Source organism: Somniosus microcephalus, unplaced genomic scaffold, assembly GCF_052327205.1.
Source record: "Somniosus microcephalus isolate GS21.2 unplaced genomic scaffold, FLI_Smic_1.0 unresolved_chr1, whole genome shotgun sequence".
NCBI lineage: Eukaryota > Metazoa > Chordata > Chondrichthyes > Squaliformes > Somniosidae > Somniosus > Somniosus microcephalus.
In genome coordinates this window covers 87544414-87562743 of record NW_028225179.1, presented here as the reverse complement: position 1 = coordinate 87562743, position 18330 = coordinate 87544414, and the positions used below count along the sequence as shown (strand labels likewise).

At 53.6% G+C, this 18330-nt stretch overlaps 1 protein-coding gene across 2 annotated transcripts in view; it reads left to right on the top strand.

Moving 5' to 3' along the window:
• The window catches only part of LOC147095566 (zinc-binding protein A33-like), a 46211-nt gene extending 34971 nt beyond the window's left edge, over positions 1–11240 (top strand). For both annotated transcript variants that reach the window (XM_085974694.1, XM_085974696.1), the window contains one exon: positions 7675–11240. In XM_085974694.1, coding sequence (XP_085830820.1) covers positions 7675–8219 — 545 coding nt within the window. In that variant the 3' untranslated portion in view covers positions 8220–11240. The remainder of the gene's footprint in view (positions 1–7674) is intronic.
• Positions 11241–18330: the final 7090 nt, after the last annotated feature.

The following is an 18330-nucleotide window of genomic DNA, read 5'->3' as shown; positions in this document are numbered from 1 at the left end:
GACTAATAATCCAGAGAGTGTGAGATTAATCCCACCATGGCAGTTTGAGAATTTAACTTCCGTTCAATGAGTAAATCTGGAATAAAAAGCTGGTGTCAGTAAAAGTGACCATGAAGCTGTCGGATTGTCGTAAAAACCCAGCAGGTTCACTGATGTCCTTTCGGGAAGGAAACCTGCCGTCTTTAGCCGGTCTGGCCTATATGTGACTCCAGTCCCACACCAACGTTGTCTCTTGACTTCCCTCTGAAGGGGACGAGTGAGACACTCAGTGACATCAAAACCACTAGAAAGGAAAACAAGAATAAAACCTACCGACCTCTCGGCTGTGACCTAGACATTGAATTAGGACATGACAAAAACACACCCAGCCCAGTCTACATTGCAAAGTGCTCCCCACTAACAGACCCACTGGCAGGACAGACCCACCAGAGGTGGGGGCACGGTGGGTGGGTGTGGGAGTCCTCAACATTGCGGTCTCTTGGCCTTCTGCTGAGGAAGCCGTACTCCTTCATGTTGAACACCACTTGGAAGAAGCACTGAGGGTAGCAAGGGCACAGAATGTACTCTGAGTGCGGACTTCAAAGCCCATAACAACAACAACTTGCATGTATATAGTGCCTTTAACACAGTAAAATGTCCCAAGACACGTCACAGGGGCTCAATCAGACAAACCTTGACACCGAGGTACCTAAGGAGATATGGAAATAAGAGAGGCGGAGAGGTTTAGGCAGGGAATTCCAGAGCTCAGGGCCGAGGCAGCTGGAGGCACGGCCACCAATGGTGGAGCGACTGAAATAGGGGATGCACAAGAGGCCAGAATTGGAGGAGTGCAGAGATCTCGGAGGGTGGTAGGGCTGGAGGAGGTTACAGAGATAGGGAGGGGCGAGGCCCTGGAGGGATTTGAAAACAAGGATGATCATTTTAAAATCAAGCTGTTGCTGGACTGGGTGTCAGTGTAGGTCAGCGAGCACAGGGGTGATGGGTGAATGGGACTTGGTGTGAGTTAGGACACAGGCAGCAGAGTATTTAATGTGTTCAAGATTACGTAGGGTAGAACGTGAGAGGCCGGCCAGGATTGCATTGGAATAGTCAAGTCTAGAGTAATAAAGACATGGATGAGGGTTTCAGCAGCAGATGAGTTGAGGCAGGGGGGTGTAAAGTCTGTGTGTTCTAGTTGTAATTAATAACACACAGGCTACAAGATTAAAGTTCAACAGGTCTTTACTGGTTGGAGGTCAGGACTATATGAAATACAATCTTACTACACAGTGCTTAAATACCGGTGGTCACCACCGGTATTACGTATACAGCAGCCAGAGAAAGTAGTACATCTCTTAAGGTGGAACAGGCTTAAGTTCTCTTAAGGTGGAACAGGTTACATACACCACAATCCTCCCTTTTTAGCTTAATAGTCATATCCCCATTTAACATAACATCATAACATATATACATATATAACTTCAGGTATAAACAGTTCAAAGGTTCAGTCTCTCAGGAGGCCTTCTGATTCGGTCTGGATAACGCCTTTCAGTGGTCTCTGACTCTTGTTGCTGAGGTGACTCTTCTTGTTGGTTTCCTATGTATTGGACGTCATCATCAGGTACAGTCCCTGCCGAGGTAGATGCTTCAGGTTCATTAACGTCTTCCACAGTTGTCTCTGTCGCAACCATGGGTTCGACCCTTGCTCTTGATTCTACCAGTTGATCCGCATGACGCCTTATCACATTGTTACCAATATCTACTGTGTACATCAGAGGTCCTTGTCTGGCCCGAATTGTTCCGGACTGCCATTTTTCGTTTCCATAGCCCCTTGCCAACACTGGTTGTCCTACTTCGAAACTTCGAGTGGACTTGTTATTAATATGCCGGAACTGTTTGTTTTCCACTTCCCTCCGCACATTTGGTTTTAACAAGTCCAACCTGGACCGCAACCTCCTGTTATAAAACATCATGGCAGGACTTTGGTTAGTCACTGCATGAGCGGCGTTTCGATACGCCATTTGGAAATTGTCCACCTTGTGCTGTAGCGGAATCTGGTCATCGTTCATGGCCTTTATTGCCTTTTTGAATGTTTGGACAAATCTCTCGGCCAACCCGTTTGTCGCCGGATGATATGGGGCAGAGGTATAATGTTTCACCCCATTCTTCTTTAAGAATTTTTGGAATTCTTCCGACACGAACTGTGGTCCGTTGTCCGAACAGATCTGTTCTGGCAATCCGTTCCTTGCGAATATTGTTCTTAACACCGCAATTGTCTTTTCTGAAGTAGTGGTATTCATCTTGATCACTTCTGGCCATTCGGAATGTGCGTCCACCGCAATTAGGAACATGGAGTCCATGAATGGACCAGCAAAGTCAATATGTACGCGTTGCCATGGGGCTGAAGGCCATTCCCATGGGTGTAGTGGTGCGATCGGAGGTGCATTTTGCACTTTTTGGCACCCAGCGCAGCTTTTCGTCAACTCCTCTATCTGTTGGTCAATACCCGGCCACCATACATAAGCCCTAGCAAGACTTTTCATCTTAACTCCCCCCAGATGACCTTCATGCAGTTCTTTTAGAACTCTTTCCCTTAACTTGGGAGGAATAATCACTCTTGTCCCGTACATCAAAGTACCATGGCAGACGGACAGCTGGTCTCGCCTTGCCGAGAATGCCGGTAACAGAGGATCACCACGTGTTGGCCATCCTTTCACTGTCACCTCGTAGACTCTGGACAGTGTCGGGTCGTTCCTGGTTTCTCTTTCAATACTTGCATTGGTGACTGGTAAACACTCGATGATGGTCGAATGAAATAACTCAACAGGGTCAACTTTCGTCGGTTCTTCTTCTTCAGGTAGTGGCAGGCGCGACAGCCCATCAGCATTGCCATGCTGCTTCGTACCTTTGAATTCTATTTGATATTGATGTGCCCCTAGGAAAAGGGACCATCTCTGGAGTCTCTGTGCTGTCATCACCGAAACACCCTTCTTAGGGTTAAAAATGGATACCAACGGCTGATGGTCTGTCAGAAGTGTGAATTTTTGGCCCTGCAGGTAATGATTAAACTTCTTCACTCCCCATACAAGGCTGAGAGCCTCCCTATCGATCTGCGCATAGTTGCGCTCAGCGGAGGTCAATGATCTGGATGCAAACGTGACTGGCCTTTCCGTGCCATTTGGCAACTTGTGTGAGAGTACTGCCCCAATACCATATGGAGAAGCATCACAAGCCAACCGAATAGGCAGTGTCGGGTTGAAGTGAGCCAACACTTCCTCTGAGGTGATCAATTCTTTGCTTTTGCGAAATGCCTTCTTACAGTTTTCGCTCCATTCCCATGGTACCCCCTTCTGTAAAAGAGCGTTTAGCGGGTGCAGTACCGTGGATAGATTTGGTAGAAATTTATGGTAATAGTTAATCAATCCTAGAAACGACCTCAACTGAGAGACATTATCCGGAGCGGGAGCCTTTACAACTGCCTCTATCTTGTCAGGAGACTTATGAAGCCCCTCCCGGTCAATGACATGACCACAGTACGAGATCCGCTTCTGGAAGAACTCGCATTTCTGCCGATTAACTCTAAGTCCATACTCTTTCAGTCTGTTGAGCACCAGTTCCAAGTTTGCGAGGTGTTCTTCATCACCATCACCTGTAATCAGAATATCGTCCAGGTAACATTGTGTGCCTGGAATTCCCTGTAATACCTGCTCCATGGCCCTCTGCCAAATTGCTGGAGCCGATGCCACTCCAAAAGCCAGTCTATTGTACCGGTACAAACCTCGATGCGTGTTGATCGTGAGGTATTGGCGTGACTCTTCTTCAACCTCCATCTGCAAGTACGCCTGCACCAGGTCTATCTTGGTGAAGTGTTTCCCGCCAGACAACGAAGCAAAAATATCCTCAATCCGCGGAAGCGGATACTGCACCGTGTGAAGCACCGGATTAACGGTGATTTTGAACTCTCCACAGATGCGAACCTTCCCTGGTTCTCCTGGCTTGTTGCTCAAAGGACGTTTCATAACGGGAACAATGGGCGTAGCCCACTCACTCCAATCTACCTTAGACAGTACACCTGAACGTTCTAGCGCTTCCAGTTCCGCTTCTGCAGTAGGTCGTATTGCATAGGGTACCGGTCTGGCTTTAAAACATTTTGGTTGTGCATGTTCATCAATTTTGATGTTTGCCGTAATTCCTCTCAGTGTTCCCAGTCCCTGCTGGAACACCTCTTTAGCATCATCCAATATTCTGGACAATCGTTTAGGTTTGACATCTGTTTCCCCGGAATCTACCGTTAGTGCCTTCAAGGAGTGCCAGCCCATATTCATTTTCCTAATCCACTCCCGTCCCAGTAGTGGTGGACCTCCTTCAGGTAGCACATATAAGTCCATTACTTGGCTTTCTTCGCCCTTGTGGACCACTTTTACCTCTATCTTTCCGACGGGGTACACTCTTTGCCCCGTGTATGTTTTCAATATAATCTCCGTATCCCGTAGGGGAATATGTTGGAATAACCTTTTGTAATCTTTCTTATTCATGACCGTCAATGCCGATCCAGTGTCCAATTCCATCTTTACTTGGACTCCTGCTATCTGAAGGGTGACCCAAATTGTCTGGAGATCTGCATCCTTACCAACGTTGTGTACTCTTAAGCTACCCAGTTCATTACTGCTAGTGTCTGAATCTGACTTCTGTTCGGTCGAACTGTTCTTTGTCACCTTGTGTACCTTTATGTATTTTCCTTGCGGTGACTTTTTGTTGCTGGTCTTCTTTCCTGACTGGCATACTTTAGCTATGTGGCCAAGCCTGCCACACGTTCTGCATTCTTGGTTTTTAAACCAACACTGGTTCTGATCGTGCGTTGTCTTTCCGCAACGATAACATTTTACAGTACTCAAACCCAATTTATTTGTACTGAGTTCCGGTGACCGTAGCTGCATTACTGCCGTGCCTGTCGCTGCGGCTTCGTGTGCTGCTGCCATAGTGACCGCTTTCTCAAGCGTCAGCTCATTCTCCTCGAGCAATCGCTTTTGTGTATCTTCTTTTAATAAACCACACACAAATTTATCTCGTAGCGCCTCTGTCAATCTCGTTCCGAATTGACAGTACTTTGCTAGCTTACGCAATTCCATAAAATATTCAGCATTGCTTTCATCCTTCAGCTGCCTTCTGCTGTAAAATTTAAATCGTTCCGCTAGCATCAGCGGCGTGGGGTTTAGGTGATTTTTCAGGACAGTAACAATCTCCTCGAACGTCTTATCCGCCGGTTCATCTGGTGATACAAGGTGTTTCAATTGCCCGTATGTCTTAGCACCCATTAAGTTTAATAATGTTAGTGCTCTCTCTGCATCTGGGATTTTATTTGCTTTACAATAATTTTGTATGCGTTCTACATACATAGCCCAATCTTCGATGTCGCTATCAAAGGTATTAATGTTCCCATATAACAACAGAAAATGCTGGAAAAACTCAGCAAGTCAGGCAACATCCGTGGAGAGAAATTTGAGTTGACGTTTCGGGTTTGACCCTTCTTCAAAACTGGAGAGAAAAGGCTTTTCTCTCCAGTTTTGAAGAAGGGTCAAACCCGAAACGTCAACTCAAATTTCTCTCCACGGATGTTGCCTGACTTGCTGAGTTTTTCCAGCATTTTCTGTTGTTATTTCGGATTTCCAACATCTGCAGTATTTTGCTATCGTATTAATGTTCCCATGTTTAGGCATCGTTGCAATTTAATTTCTTTATATTTTTATCCAAGATGGCGGCTTCCGCGCTCTTGTCTTCGTCCTCCGCCTACAAAATGGCGGTTTTCCCGCGCTTGGCGGTCTTCACCCTTCCCCCGACGCTGTCTCCGCTTCACCGCGGCTCTCGCGCCTTCAGTTGCCCCCAGACGCTGCGCCTTTTTAGCCCGAATGCGGCCCGGCCCTTATCACCAGCCGCGATCGATGTCCCCGCGCTGCGCCTTTTGGCCCGAATGCGGCCCGGCCCTTATCTCCGGTCGCGATCGATCTCACCGCCCTTATTCCTCCGTCTTCCCTCCCCGTCTGTACAGCCAACGTGGCCGATTTTCTGGTCGCGTCGCTGCCCGGCTTACCCACTACCGAGGTAGAAAGAAGATAGCTGACAGCCGCTGATGGAGGCTTCGAGTTCAGGATGTCTTCTGCACTCTGGTTTCTCGATGTCTGCCGCGCGACGTGTCTTCCAGCAGGGTGATGAGGGTGGAAACCTCTCTTCGACGTCTGTTCTGTGGACGAAGCCGCCGTGGATATAACTGCTGCAGGGTAAGAATCTGACTCGTCACCACTGTAAAGTCTGTGTGTTCTAGTTGTAATTAATAACACACAGGCTACAAGATTAAAGTTCAACAGGTCTTTACTGGTTGGAGGTCAGGACTATATGAAATACAATCTTACTACACAGTGCTTAAATACCGGTGGTCACCACCGGTATTACGTATACAGCAGCCAGAGAAAGTAGTACATCTCTTAAGGTGGAACACGCTTAAGTTCTCTTAAGGTGGAACAGGTTACATACACCACAGGGGGGACTCGGGCACTGTTAGTGAGGAGGAAGTATGTGGTCTTGGTGCTGGAGAGGATATGGGGTCAGAAGATCAGCTCAGGGTCAAATAGAATGTCGATGTTGTGAACAGTCTGGTTCAGCCTCAGAAGGTGCCCAGGGAGACGGATGGAGTCGGTGGTTAGTGAACGGAGTTTGTGGCGAGGACCCAAAACAATGGCTTCGGCCTTCCCAATATTTAATTAGACAAAATTTATGCTCCTCCAATACTGGATGACGGACAAACAGTCTGACGAATCAGAGGCAGTGAGGGGTTGAGAGAGGTGGTGAGGTAGAGCTGGGTGTCGTCAGCGTACATGTGGATCCTGACGCTGTAGTTTCAGATGATGTCTCCGAGGGGCAGCATGTAGGTGAGAAATAGGAGGCTCAGTCATCACCAAGACTGGCTCAGTACCACCAATGTGTCCTGAAGGACAAAGCTGCCAGACTGGGTTTGCGGCAAGTGGTGAGAAAATCAACATGAGGGAATAACATACTTGACTCAGATGCATCTGTCCATGGCTGTATTGGTCGGAGTGACCACCCCACAGTCCTTGTGTTCATAGAACTAACAGCAGTCTGGGAATATATCTAACTGTACACTGTACCCAGTCTGTAATATCTGTTCACTGTACACACTGGAGTCTGGGAATATATCTAACTGTACACTGTACCCAGTCTGTAATATCTGTTCACTGTACACACTGGAGTCTGGGAATATATCTAACTGTACACTGTACCCAGTCTGTAATATCTGTTCACTGTACACACTGGAGTCTGGGAATATATCTAACTGTACACTGTACCCAGTCTGTAATATCTGTTCACTGTACACACTCTAGTCTGGGAATATATCTAACTGTACACTGTACCCAGTCTGTAATATCTGTTCACTGTACATACTGGAGTCTGGGAATATATCTAACTGTACACTGTACCCAGTCTGTAATATCTGTTCACTGTACACACTGGAGTCTGGGAATATATCTAACTGTACACTGTACCCAGTCTGCAGATTCCACTAATACAGAAATTATGCACTGGGTGCTGAGTCCAGTTCTACAGACATCAGATATTAACCTGTGTCTGTCCACCTTCCTCTGTCTAAAATATTTAACATGATGTCATTTTTATTTCCCCCAGTCCCAGCCTCATTGACCCTGGACCCAAACACAGCTCATCGTAAGCTCATCCTGTCTGAGGACCGGACCAGTGTGAGACACAGTAACAGAGAATTACAGCTTCCTGATAACCCGGAGAGATTCGATAATGCTGTCTGTGTCCTGGGGTCACAGGGATTCACATCAGGGAAACACTACTGGGAGGTGGAGGTCGGGGACAAGACTGAGTGGGACGTGGGTGTGGCCAGAGAGTCAGCCAATAGGAAGGGTCCGATAACACTGGGGCCTGAACTTGGATACTGGGCTGTGTGGCTGAGAAATGGGAATAAATATGAAGCTGTTGAACGCCGGTCTGTCCCACTGACCCCGAGTGTGAAGCCCAGGACCATCGGAGTTTACCTGGACTATGAGGGAGGACAGGTGACCTTTTACAATGCTGATGATATGTCCAATCTCTACACTTTCACTGACACATTCACTGAGAAACTCTTTCCTTATTTCTCTCCTGCATTGTGTGATGGGAGTAAAAATGTTGCTCCTCTTAAACTGCGCCATTTTGAACCGTAGGACCCTGCGGGGAGAATGTGTCCAGTGTGGGGCGAATATTGCACATCTCACACAGTAACTTGGAGACACAGCAGAATACAGAGAGAATGGGGTCGCTATTAACTCCCCACAACATGAGGGAGAGGGTCCGGGGGGGGGTTAAAAATAAAAAGTCAGGACAGGCGCCCCCGCCTGCCGTGTACGCACAGGCCGTCGATTTAGCGATGGAGGGTCGCGGGCGAGTCTGTCCCGCTCTCGCAGTGCCATTGGGAGCCCGATTTAAATTTAAGGCTGGCTGGCCGGGATTCCCAGGGTCGGGAATCCTGGGAACTGAATGGAGATGGGAGCAGCCGCATCAAGCAGGCAAGTGCTTTCCCAGCACGGCTTGTGAGCCGGGAGGACCAGGAGTTCAACCCCCGGCCCCACACCCCCCAAACAAAGCTTCTACTGATCACAGCCTCTCCTCACCGCCACAATTCACCCCCCACCAGATCTGTCTCTCCCTCCCGATTGTCGCTCTGACCAACCCTCCCCTCCCCACCAGATCTGTCCCACCCTCCAGATTGTGGCTCTGACCAACCCTCCCCTCCCCACCCCACCAGATCTGTCCCACCCTCCCGACTGTCGCTCTGATCAACCCTCCCCTCCCCACCCCACCAGATCTGTCCCTCCCTCCCGATTGTCACTCTGATCAACCCTCCCCTCCCCACCCCACCAGATCTGTCCCTCCCTCCCGATTGTCGCTCTGACCAACCCTCCCCACCCCACCAGATCTGTCCCTCCCTCCCGATTGTCGCTCTGACCAACCCTCCCCTCCCCACCACACCAGATCTGTCCCTCCCTCCTGATTGTCACTCTGACCAACCCTCCCCACCCCACCAGATCTGTCCCTCTCTCCCGATTGTCGCTCTGACGAACCCTCCCCTCCCCACCCCACCCCACCAGATCTGTCCCTCCCTCCCGATTGTCGCTCTGACCAACCCTCCCCTCCCCACCCCACCAGATCTGTCCCTCCCTCCCGATTGTCACTCTGACCAACCCTCCCCACCCCACCCCACCAGATCTGCCCCTCCCTCCCGATTGTCGCTCTGACCAACCCTCCCCTCCACTCCCCACCAGATCTGTCCCTCCCTCCCGATTGTCACTCTGACCAACCCTCCCCACCCACCTCCCCTACCCACCCCACCAGATCTGTCCCACCCTCCCGATTGTCGCTCTGACCAACCCTCCCCTCCCCACCAACACCACACACCGTCCCGCTCCCTCTCCATCTCCCCATAAATATCGGGGCCTATGTGACCACTGCAGGGTGAATATTGCACATCTCACACAGTAACTTCGAGACACAGCAGGAAACAGCACTGGGAAAGGGGCTTGGCAATAAATGATGGGGTTGAGAGTGTTGGGCTGGTGAATTGTAAGTGTTCCTTGCGCTGAGTGCTTGGGCTGTGATCACGGAGTGGGACGTGTGTTACTGTGCAGGGTGAAGAGGCCCCAACGTTAGCTCCTGGCCGCTCGCACCAGCTGTCCAATCTGGAACTCTTCACTCCTGGTCATTCCACCGTGAGAGGCCCTGCTGCTCTTTGTGAATCCGGGGTCCGTGTTACGAATTCCAGTAGTGCCGTTCACCATCAGGAAACCAGAGTAACGGGATCCCGGAGTCACATTGCACTGTTCACACACACCCAGGGGCTAGTAGAGTAAAAATACTAAAATATACAACAGTTTTATATAAATGGGTAAAATTGGCTCCGGACGGGCTGAAGCAACAAGGGGGTCACTGAGTTACACCTCGTGGTTGGAATAAGAGAAGAACAGATCATCACAGGAACTTGCGTAACCCGGCTCCAGACCCGCTGAAGATCTCCATAACCTGGCTCCAGACCAGCTGAAGATCTCCGTAACCTGGCTCCAGACCAGCTGAAGATCTCCATAACCTAGCTCCAGACCAGCTGAAGATCTCCGTAACCTGGCTCCAGACCAGCTGAAGATCTCCATAAACTGGCTCCAGACCAGCTGAAGATCTCCGTAACCTGGCTCCAGACCAGCTGAAGATCTCCGTAACCTGGCTCCAGACCAGCTGAAGATCTCCGTAACCTGGCTCCAGACCAGCTGAAGATCTCCATAACCTGGCTCCAGACCAGCTGAAGATCTCCATAACCTGGCTCCAGACTAGCTGAAGATCTCCATAACCTGGCTCCAGACCAGCTGAAGATCTCCATAACCTGGCTCCAGACCAGCTGAAGATCTCCATAACCTGGCTCCAGACCAGCTGAAGATCTCCATAACCTGGCTCCAGACCAGCTGAAGATCTCCATAACCTGGCTCCAGACCAGCTGAAGATCTCCATAACCTGGCTCCAGACTAGCTGAAGATCTCCATAACCTGGCTCCAGACCAGCTGAAGATCTCCATAACCTGGCTCCAGACCAGCTGAAGATCTCCGTAACCTGGCTCCAGACCAGCTGAAGATCTCCGTAACCTGGCTCCAGACCAGCTGAAGATCTCCATAACCTGGCTCCAGACCAGCTGAAGATCTCCATAACCTGGCTCCAGACTAGCTGAAGATCTCCATAACCTGGCTCCAGACCAGCTGAAGATCTCCATAACCTGGCTCCAGACCAGCTGAAGATCTCCATAACCTGGCTCCAGACCAGCTGAAGATCTCCATAACCTGGCTCCAGACCAGCTGAAGATCTCCATAACCTGGCTCCAGACCAGCTGAAGATCTCCATAACCTGGCTCCAGACCAGCTGAAGATCTCCAGAACCCGGCTCCAGACCAGCTGCTACACCACAACCCGGGGGCACCGAGATATTCTGACGGTCTCGGCTAGTCTGAGCCAACCATGAGTAGACATAAGACTTTTCTTCAGCGATTAATCTGGGATGGGGCTTTGTTTGCAGACAGGGGATCACATTTTGGGAGTCAGTAGCTTTTCTCGTGTCGTTAAAGCAATTCTAAATTGTGCAGCAGTTGTAGATATTGTTCAATTCTAACAAGGTATTTTACTGCTATAATAAATGATTATCTTCTTTATAAAGCCATGGTTTATGCCTAAAATTTTTTATTAGCAAAAAGTTAAACATCAAATTTTAATCGTGTGGAGATCAAGAGGTATTTCCCCGAATTGAAGAATGACGTCACATTGCACCTTTGCCCCGACATAGTGCACAGTGATCAGAGCAGGACCCCTGGCCAATCCCACTCTCTAACCCGAGGGTAGTGCACCCCTACATAGTGCACAGTGATCAGAGCAGGACCCCTGGCCAATCCCCCTCTCTAACCCAAGGGTAGTGCACCCCAACATAGTGCACAGTGATCGGAGCAGGACCCCTGGCCAATCCCACTCTCTAACCCGGGGGTAGAGCACCCCTACATAGTGCACAGTGATCGGAGCAGGACCCCTGGCCAATCCCCCTCTCTAACGCGGGGGTAGAACACCCCTACATAGTGCACAGTGATCAGAGCAGGACCCCTGGCCAATCCCCATCTCTAACCCGGGGGTAGTGCACCCCTACATAGTGCACACTGATCGGAGCAGGACCCCTGGCCAATCCTCCTCTCTAACCCGGGGGTAGTGCACCCCTACATAGTGCACAGTGATCGGAGCAGGACCCCTGGCCAATCCCCCTCTCTAACCCGGGGGGAGAGCACCCCTACAGTGTGCACAGTGATCGGAGCAGGACCCCTGGCCAATCCCCCTCTCTAACCCAGGGGTAGAGCACCCCTACATAGTGCACAGTGATCGGAGCAGGACCCCTGGCCAATCCCCCTCTCTAACCCGGGGGTAGAGCACCCCTACATAGTGCACAGTGATCGGAGCAGGACCCCTGGCCAATCCCCCTCTCTAACCCGGGGGTAGAGCACCCCTACATAGTGCACAGTGATCGGAGCAGGACCCCTGGGCAATCCCTCTCTCTAACCTGGGGGTACAGCACCCCTACATAGTGCACAGTGATCGGAGCAGGACCCCTGGCCAATCCCCCTCTCTAACCCACGGGTAGAACACCCCTACATAGTGCACAGAGATCGGAGCAGGACCCCTGGCCAATCCTCCTCTCTAAGCCCGGGGGTAGAGCACCCCTACATAGTGCACAGTGATCGGAGCAGGACCCCTGGCCAATCCCCCTCTCTAACCCACGGGTAGAACACCCCGACATAGTGCACAGTGATCGGAGCAGGACCCCTGGCCAACCACCCTCTCTAACCCGGGGGTAGAGCACCCCTACACAGTGCACAGTGATCGGAGCAGGACCCCTGGCCAATCCCCCTCTCTAACCCGAGGGTAGAGCACCCCTACATAGTGCACAGTGATTGGAGCAGGACCCCTGGCCAATCCCCCCTCTCTAACCCGGGGGTAGAGCACCCCTACATAGTGCACAGTGATCGGAGCAGGACCCCTGGCCTATCCCCCTCTCTAACCCGGGGGTAGAGCACCCCTACATAGTGCACAGTGATCGGAGCAGGACCCCTGGCCAATCCCCCTCTCGAACGCGGGGGTAGAGCACCCCTACATAGTGCACAGTGATCGGAGCAGGACCCTGGCCAATCCCCTCTCTAACCCGGGGGTAGGGCACCCTTACATAGTGCACAGTGATCGGAGCAGGACCCCTGGCCAATCCCCCTCTCTAACCCGGGGGTAGAGCACCCCTACATAGTGCACAGTGATCGGAGCAGGACCCCTGGCCAATCCCCCTCTCTAACCCGGGGGTAGATCACCCCCACATAGTGCACAGTGATTGGAGCAGGACCCCTGGCCAATCCTCCTCTCTAACCCGGGGGTAGAGCACCCCTACATCGTGCACAGTGATCTGAGCAGGACCCCTGGCCAATCCCACTCTCTAACCCGGGGGTAGAACACCCCTACATAGTGCACAGTGATCGGAGCAGGACCCCTGGCCAATCCCCCTCTCTAACCCGGGGGTGGAGCACCCCGACATAGTGCACAGTGATCGGAACAGGACCCCTGGCCAATCCCCCTCTCTAACCCGGGGGTAGAGCACCCCTACATAGTGCACAGTGATCGGAGCAGGACCCCTGGCCAATCCCCTCTCTAACCCGGGGTAGAGCACCCCTACATAGTGCACAGTGATCGGAGCAGGACCCCTGGCCAATCCCGCTCTCTAACCCGGGGGTATATCACCCCTACATAGTGCACAGTGATCGGAGCAGGACCCCTGGCCAATCCCTCTCTCTAACCTGGGGGTAGATCACCCCTACATAGTGCACAGTGATCGGAGCAGGACCCCTGGCCAATCCCTCTCTCTAACCCGGGGGTAGATCACCCCTACATAGTGCACAGTGATCGGAGCAGGACCCCTGGCCAATCCCCCTCTCTAACCCGGGGGGAGAGCACCCCTACATAGTGCACAGTGATTGGAGCAGGACCCCTGGCCAATCCCCCCTCTCTAACCCGGGGGTAGAGCACCCCTACATAGTGCACAGTGATCGGAGCAGGACCCCTGGCCAATCCCCCTCTCTAACCCCAGGGTAGAGCACCCCTACATAGTGCACAGTGATCGGAGCAGGACCCCTGGCCAATCCCCTCTCTAACCCAGGGGTAGAGCACCCCTACACAGTGCACAGTGATCGGAGCAGGACCCCTGGCCAATCCCCCTCTCTAACCCCAGGGTAGAGCACCCCTACATAGTGCACAGTGATCTGAGCAGGACCCCTGGCCAATCCCCCTCTCTAACCCGGGGTTAGAGCACCCCTACATAGTGCACAGTGATCGGAGCAGGACCCCTGGCCAATCCCCCTCTCTAACCCGGGGGTAGAGCACCCCTACATAGTGCACAGTGATCGGAGCAGGACCCCTGGCCAATCCCCCTCTCTAACCCGGGGGTAGAGCACCCCTACACAGTGCACAGTGATCGGAGCAGAACCCCTGGCCAATCCTCCTCTCTAACCCGGGGGTAGAGCACCCCTACATAGTGCACAGTGATCGGAGCAGGACCCCTGGCCAATCCTCCTCTCTAACCCGGGGGTAGTGCACCCCTACATAGTGCACAGTGATCGGAGCAGGACTCCTGGCCAATCCTCCTCTCTAACCCGGGGGTAGAGCACCCCTTCATAGAGCACAGTGATTGGAGCAGGACCTCTGGCCAATCCCCCTCTCTAACCCGGGGGTAGAGCACCCCTACATAGTGCACAGTGATCGGAACAGGACTCCTGGCCAATCCCCCTCTCTAACCCGGGGGTAGAGCACCCCTACATAGTGCACAGTGATCGGAACAGGACCCCTGGCCAATCCCCCTCTCTAACCCGGGGGTAGAGCACCCCTACATAGTGCACAGTGATCGGAGCAGGACCCCTGGCCAATCCCCTCTCTAACCCAGGGGTAGAGCACCCCTACATAGTGCACAGTGATCGGAGCAGGACCCCTGGCCAATCCCCTCTCTAACCCGGGGGTAGTGCACCCCTACATAGTGCACAGTGATCAGAGCAGGACCCCTGGCCAATCCCCTCTCTAACCCGGGGGTAGTGCACCCCTACATAGTGCACAGTGATCGGAGCAGGACCCCTGGCCAATCCCCCTCTCTAACCCGGGGGTAGAGCACCCCTACATAGTGCACAGTGATCGGAGCAGGACCCCTGGCCAATCCCCCTCTCTAACCCGGGGGTAGTGCACCCCTACATAGTGCACAGTGATCGGAGCAGGACCCCTGGTCAATCCCCCTCTCTAACCCGGGGGTAGAGCACCCCTACATAGTGCACAGTGATCGGAGCAGGACCCCTGGCCAACCCCCCTCTCTAACCCGGGGGTACAGCACCCCTACATAGTGCACAGTGATCGGAGCAGGACCCCTGGCCAATCCCCCTCTCTAACCCGGGGGTAGAGCACCCCTACATAGTGCACAGTGATCGGAGCAGGACCCCTGGCCAATCCCCTTCTCTAACCCGGGGGTAGAGCACCCCTACATAGTGCACAGTGATCGGAGCAGGACCCCTGGCCAATCCCCCTCTCTAACCAGGGGGTAGAGCACCCCTACATAGTGCACAGTGATCGGAGCAGGACCCCTGGCCAATCCCCCTCTCTAACCCGGGGGTAGAGCACCCCTACATAGTGCACAGTGATCTGAGCAGGACCCCTGGCCAATCCTCCTCTCTAACCCGGGGGTATATCACCCCTACATAGTGCACACTGATTGGAGCAGGACCCCTGGCCAATCCCCCTCTCGAACCCGGGGGTAGATCACCCCTACATAGTGCACAGTGATCGGAGCAGGACCCCTGTCCAATCCCCCTCTCTAACCCGGGGGTACAGCACCCCTACATAGTGCACAGTGATCGGAGCAGGACCCCTGGCCAATCACCCTCTCTAACCCGGGGGTAGATCACCCCTACATAGTGCACAGTGATCGGAGCAGGACCCCTGGCCAATCTCCCTCTCTAACCCGGGGGTAGTGCACCCCTTCATAGAGCACAGTGATTGGAGCAGGACCCCTGGCCAATCCCCCTCTCTAACCCGGGGGTAGAGCACCCCTACATAGTGCACAGTGATCGGAGCAGGACTCCTGGCCAATCCCCTCTCTAACCCAGGGGTAGTGCACCCCTACATAGTGCACAGTGATCGGAGCAGGACCCCTGGCCAATCCCCTCTCTAACCCGGGGGTAGTGCACCCCTACATAGTGCACAGTGATCGGAGCAGGACCCCTGGCCAATCCCCCTCTCTAACCCGGGGGTAGTGCACCCCTACATAGTGCACAGTGATCGGAGCAGGACCCCTGGCCAAACCCCCTCTCTAACCCGGGGGTACAGCACCCCTACATAGTGCACTGTGATCGGAGCAGGACCCCTGGCCAATCCCCCTCTCTAACCCGGGGGTAGAGCACCCCTATATAGTGCACAGTGATTGGAGCAGGACCCCTGGCCAATCCTCCTCTCTAACCCGGGGTAGAGCACCCCTACATAGTGCACAGTGATCGGAGCAGGACCCCTGGCCAATCCCCCTCTCTTACCCGGGGGTAGCGCACCCCTACATAGTGCACAGTGATCGGAGCAGGACCCCTGGCCAATCCCCCTCTCTAACCCGGGGGTAGAGCACCCCTACATAGTGCACAGTGATCGGAGCAGAACCCCTGGCCAATCCTCCTCTCTAACCCAGGGGTAGAGCGCCCCTACATAGTGCACAGTGATCGGAGCAGGACCCCTGGCCAATCCTCCTCTCTAACCCAGGGGTAGAGCGCCCCTACATAGTGCACAGTGATCGGAGCAGGACCCCTGGCCAATCTCCCTCTCTAACCCGGGGGTATATCACCCCTACATAGTGCACAGTGATCGGAGCAGGACCCGTGGCCAATCCCCCTCTCTAACCCGGGGGTATGTCACCCCTACATAGTGCACAGTGATTGGAGCAGGACCCGTGGCCAATCCCCCTCTCTAACCCGGGGTTAGAGCACCCCTACACAGTGCACAGTGATCGGAGCAGGACCCCTGGCCAATCCACCTCTCTAACCCGAGGGTAGAGCACCGCTACATAGTGCACAGTGATCGGAGCAGGACCCGTGGCCAATCCCCCTCTCTAACCCGGGGGTAGTGCACCCCTACATAGTGCACAGTGATCGGAGCAGGACCCGTGGCCAATCCCCCCTCTCTAACCCGGGGGTAGAGCACCCCTACATAGTGCACAGTGATTGGAGCAGGACCCGTGGCCAATCCCCCTCTCTAACCCGGGGCTAGTGCACCCCTACATAGTGCACAGTGATCGGAGCAGGACCACTGGCCAATCCTCCTCTCTAACCCAGGGGTAGAGCACCTCTACATAGTGCACAGTGATCGGAGCAGGACCCGTGGCCAATCCCCCTCTCTAACCCGGGGGTAGTGCACCCCTACATAGTGCACAGTGATCGGAGCAGGGCCCCTGGCCAATCCCCGTCTCTAACCCGGGGGTAGAGCAGCCCTACATAGTGCACAGTGATCGGAGCAGGACCCCTGGCCAATCCCCCTCTCTAACCCGGGGGTAGAGCACCCCTACATAGTGCACAGTGATCGGAGCAGGACACCTGGCCAATCCCCCTCTCTAACCCGGGGGTAGAGCACCCCTACATAGTGCACAGTGATCGGAGCAGGACCCCTGGCCAATCCCCCTCTCTAACCCAGGGGTAGAGCACCCCTACATAGTGCACAGTGATCGGAGCAGGACCCCTGGCCAATCCCCCTCTCTAACCCAGGGGTAGAGCACCCCTACATAGTGCACAGTGATCGGAGCAGGACCACTGGCCAATCCCCCTCTCTAACCCAGGGGTAGAGCACCCCTACATAGTGCACAGTGATTGGAGCAGGACCCCTGGCCAATCCTCCTCTCTAACCCGGGGGTAGAGCACCCCTACATAGTGCACAGTGATCGGAGCAGGACCCCTGGCCAATCCCCCTCTCTAACCCAGGGGGTATATCACCTCTACATAGTGCACAGTGATCGGAGCAGGACCCCTGGCCAATCCCCCTCTCTAACCCGGGGGTACAGCACCCCTACATAGTGCACAATGATCGGAGCAGGACCCCTGGCCAATCCCCCTCTCTAACCCGGGGGTATATCACCCCTACATAGTGCACAGTGATCGGAGCAGGACCCCTGGCCAATCCCCTCTCTAACCCGGGGGTAGAGCACCCCTACATAGTGCACAGTGATCGGAGCAGAACCCCTGGCCAATCCTCCTCTCTAACCCAGGGGTAGAGCGCCCCTACATAGTGCACAGTGATCGGAGCAGGACCCCTGGCCAATCCTCCTCTCTAACCCAGGGGTAGAGCGCCCCTACATAGTGCACAGTGATCGGAGCAGGACCCCTGGCCAATCTCCCTCTCTAACCCGGGGGTATATCACCCCTACATAGTGCACAGTGATCGGAGCAGGACCCGTGGCCAATCCCCCTCTCTAACCCGGGGGTAAGTCACCCCTACATAGTGCACAGTGATTGGAGCAGGACCCGTGGCCAATCCCCCTCTCTAACCCGGGGTTAGAGCACCCCTACACAGTGCACAGTGATCGGAGCAGGACCCCTGGCCAATCCACCTCTCTAACCCGAGGGTAGAGCACCGCTACATAGTGCACAGTGATCGGAGCAGGACCCGTGGCCAATCCCCCTCTCTAACCCGGGGGTAGTGCACCCCTACATAGTGCACAGTGATC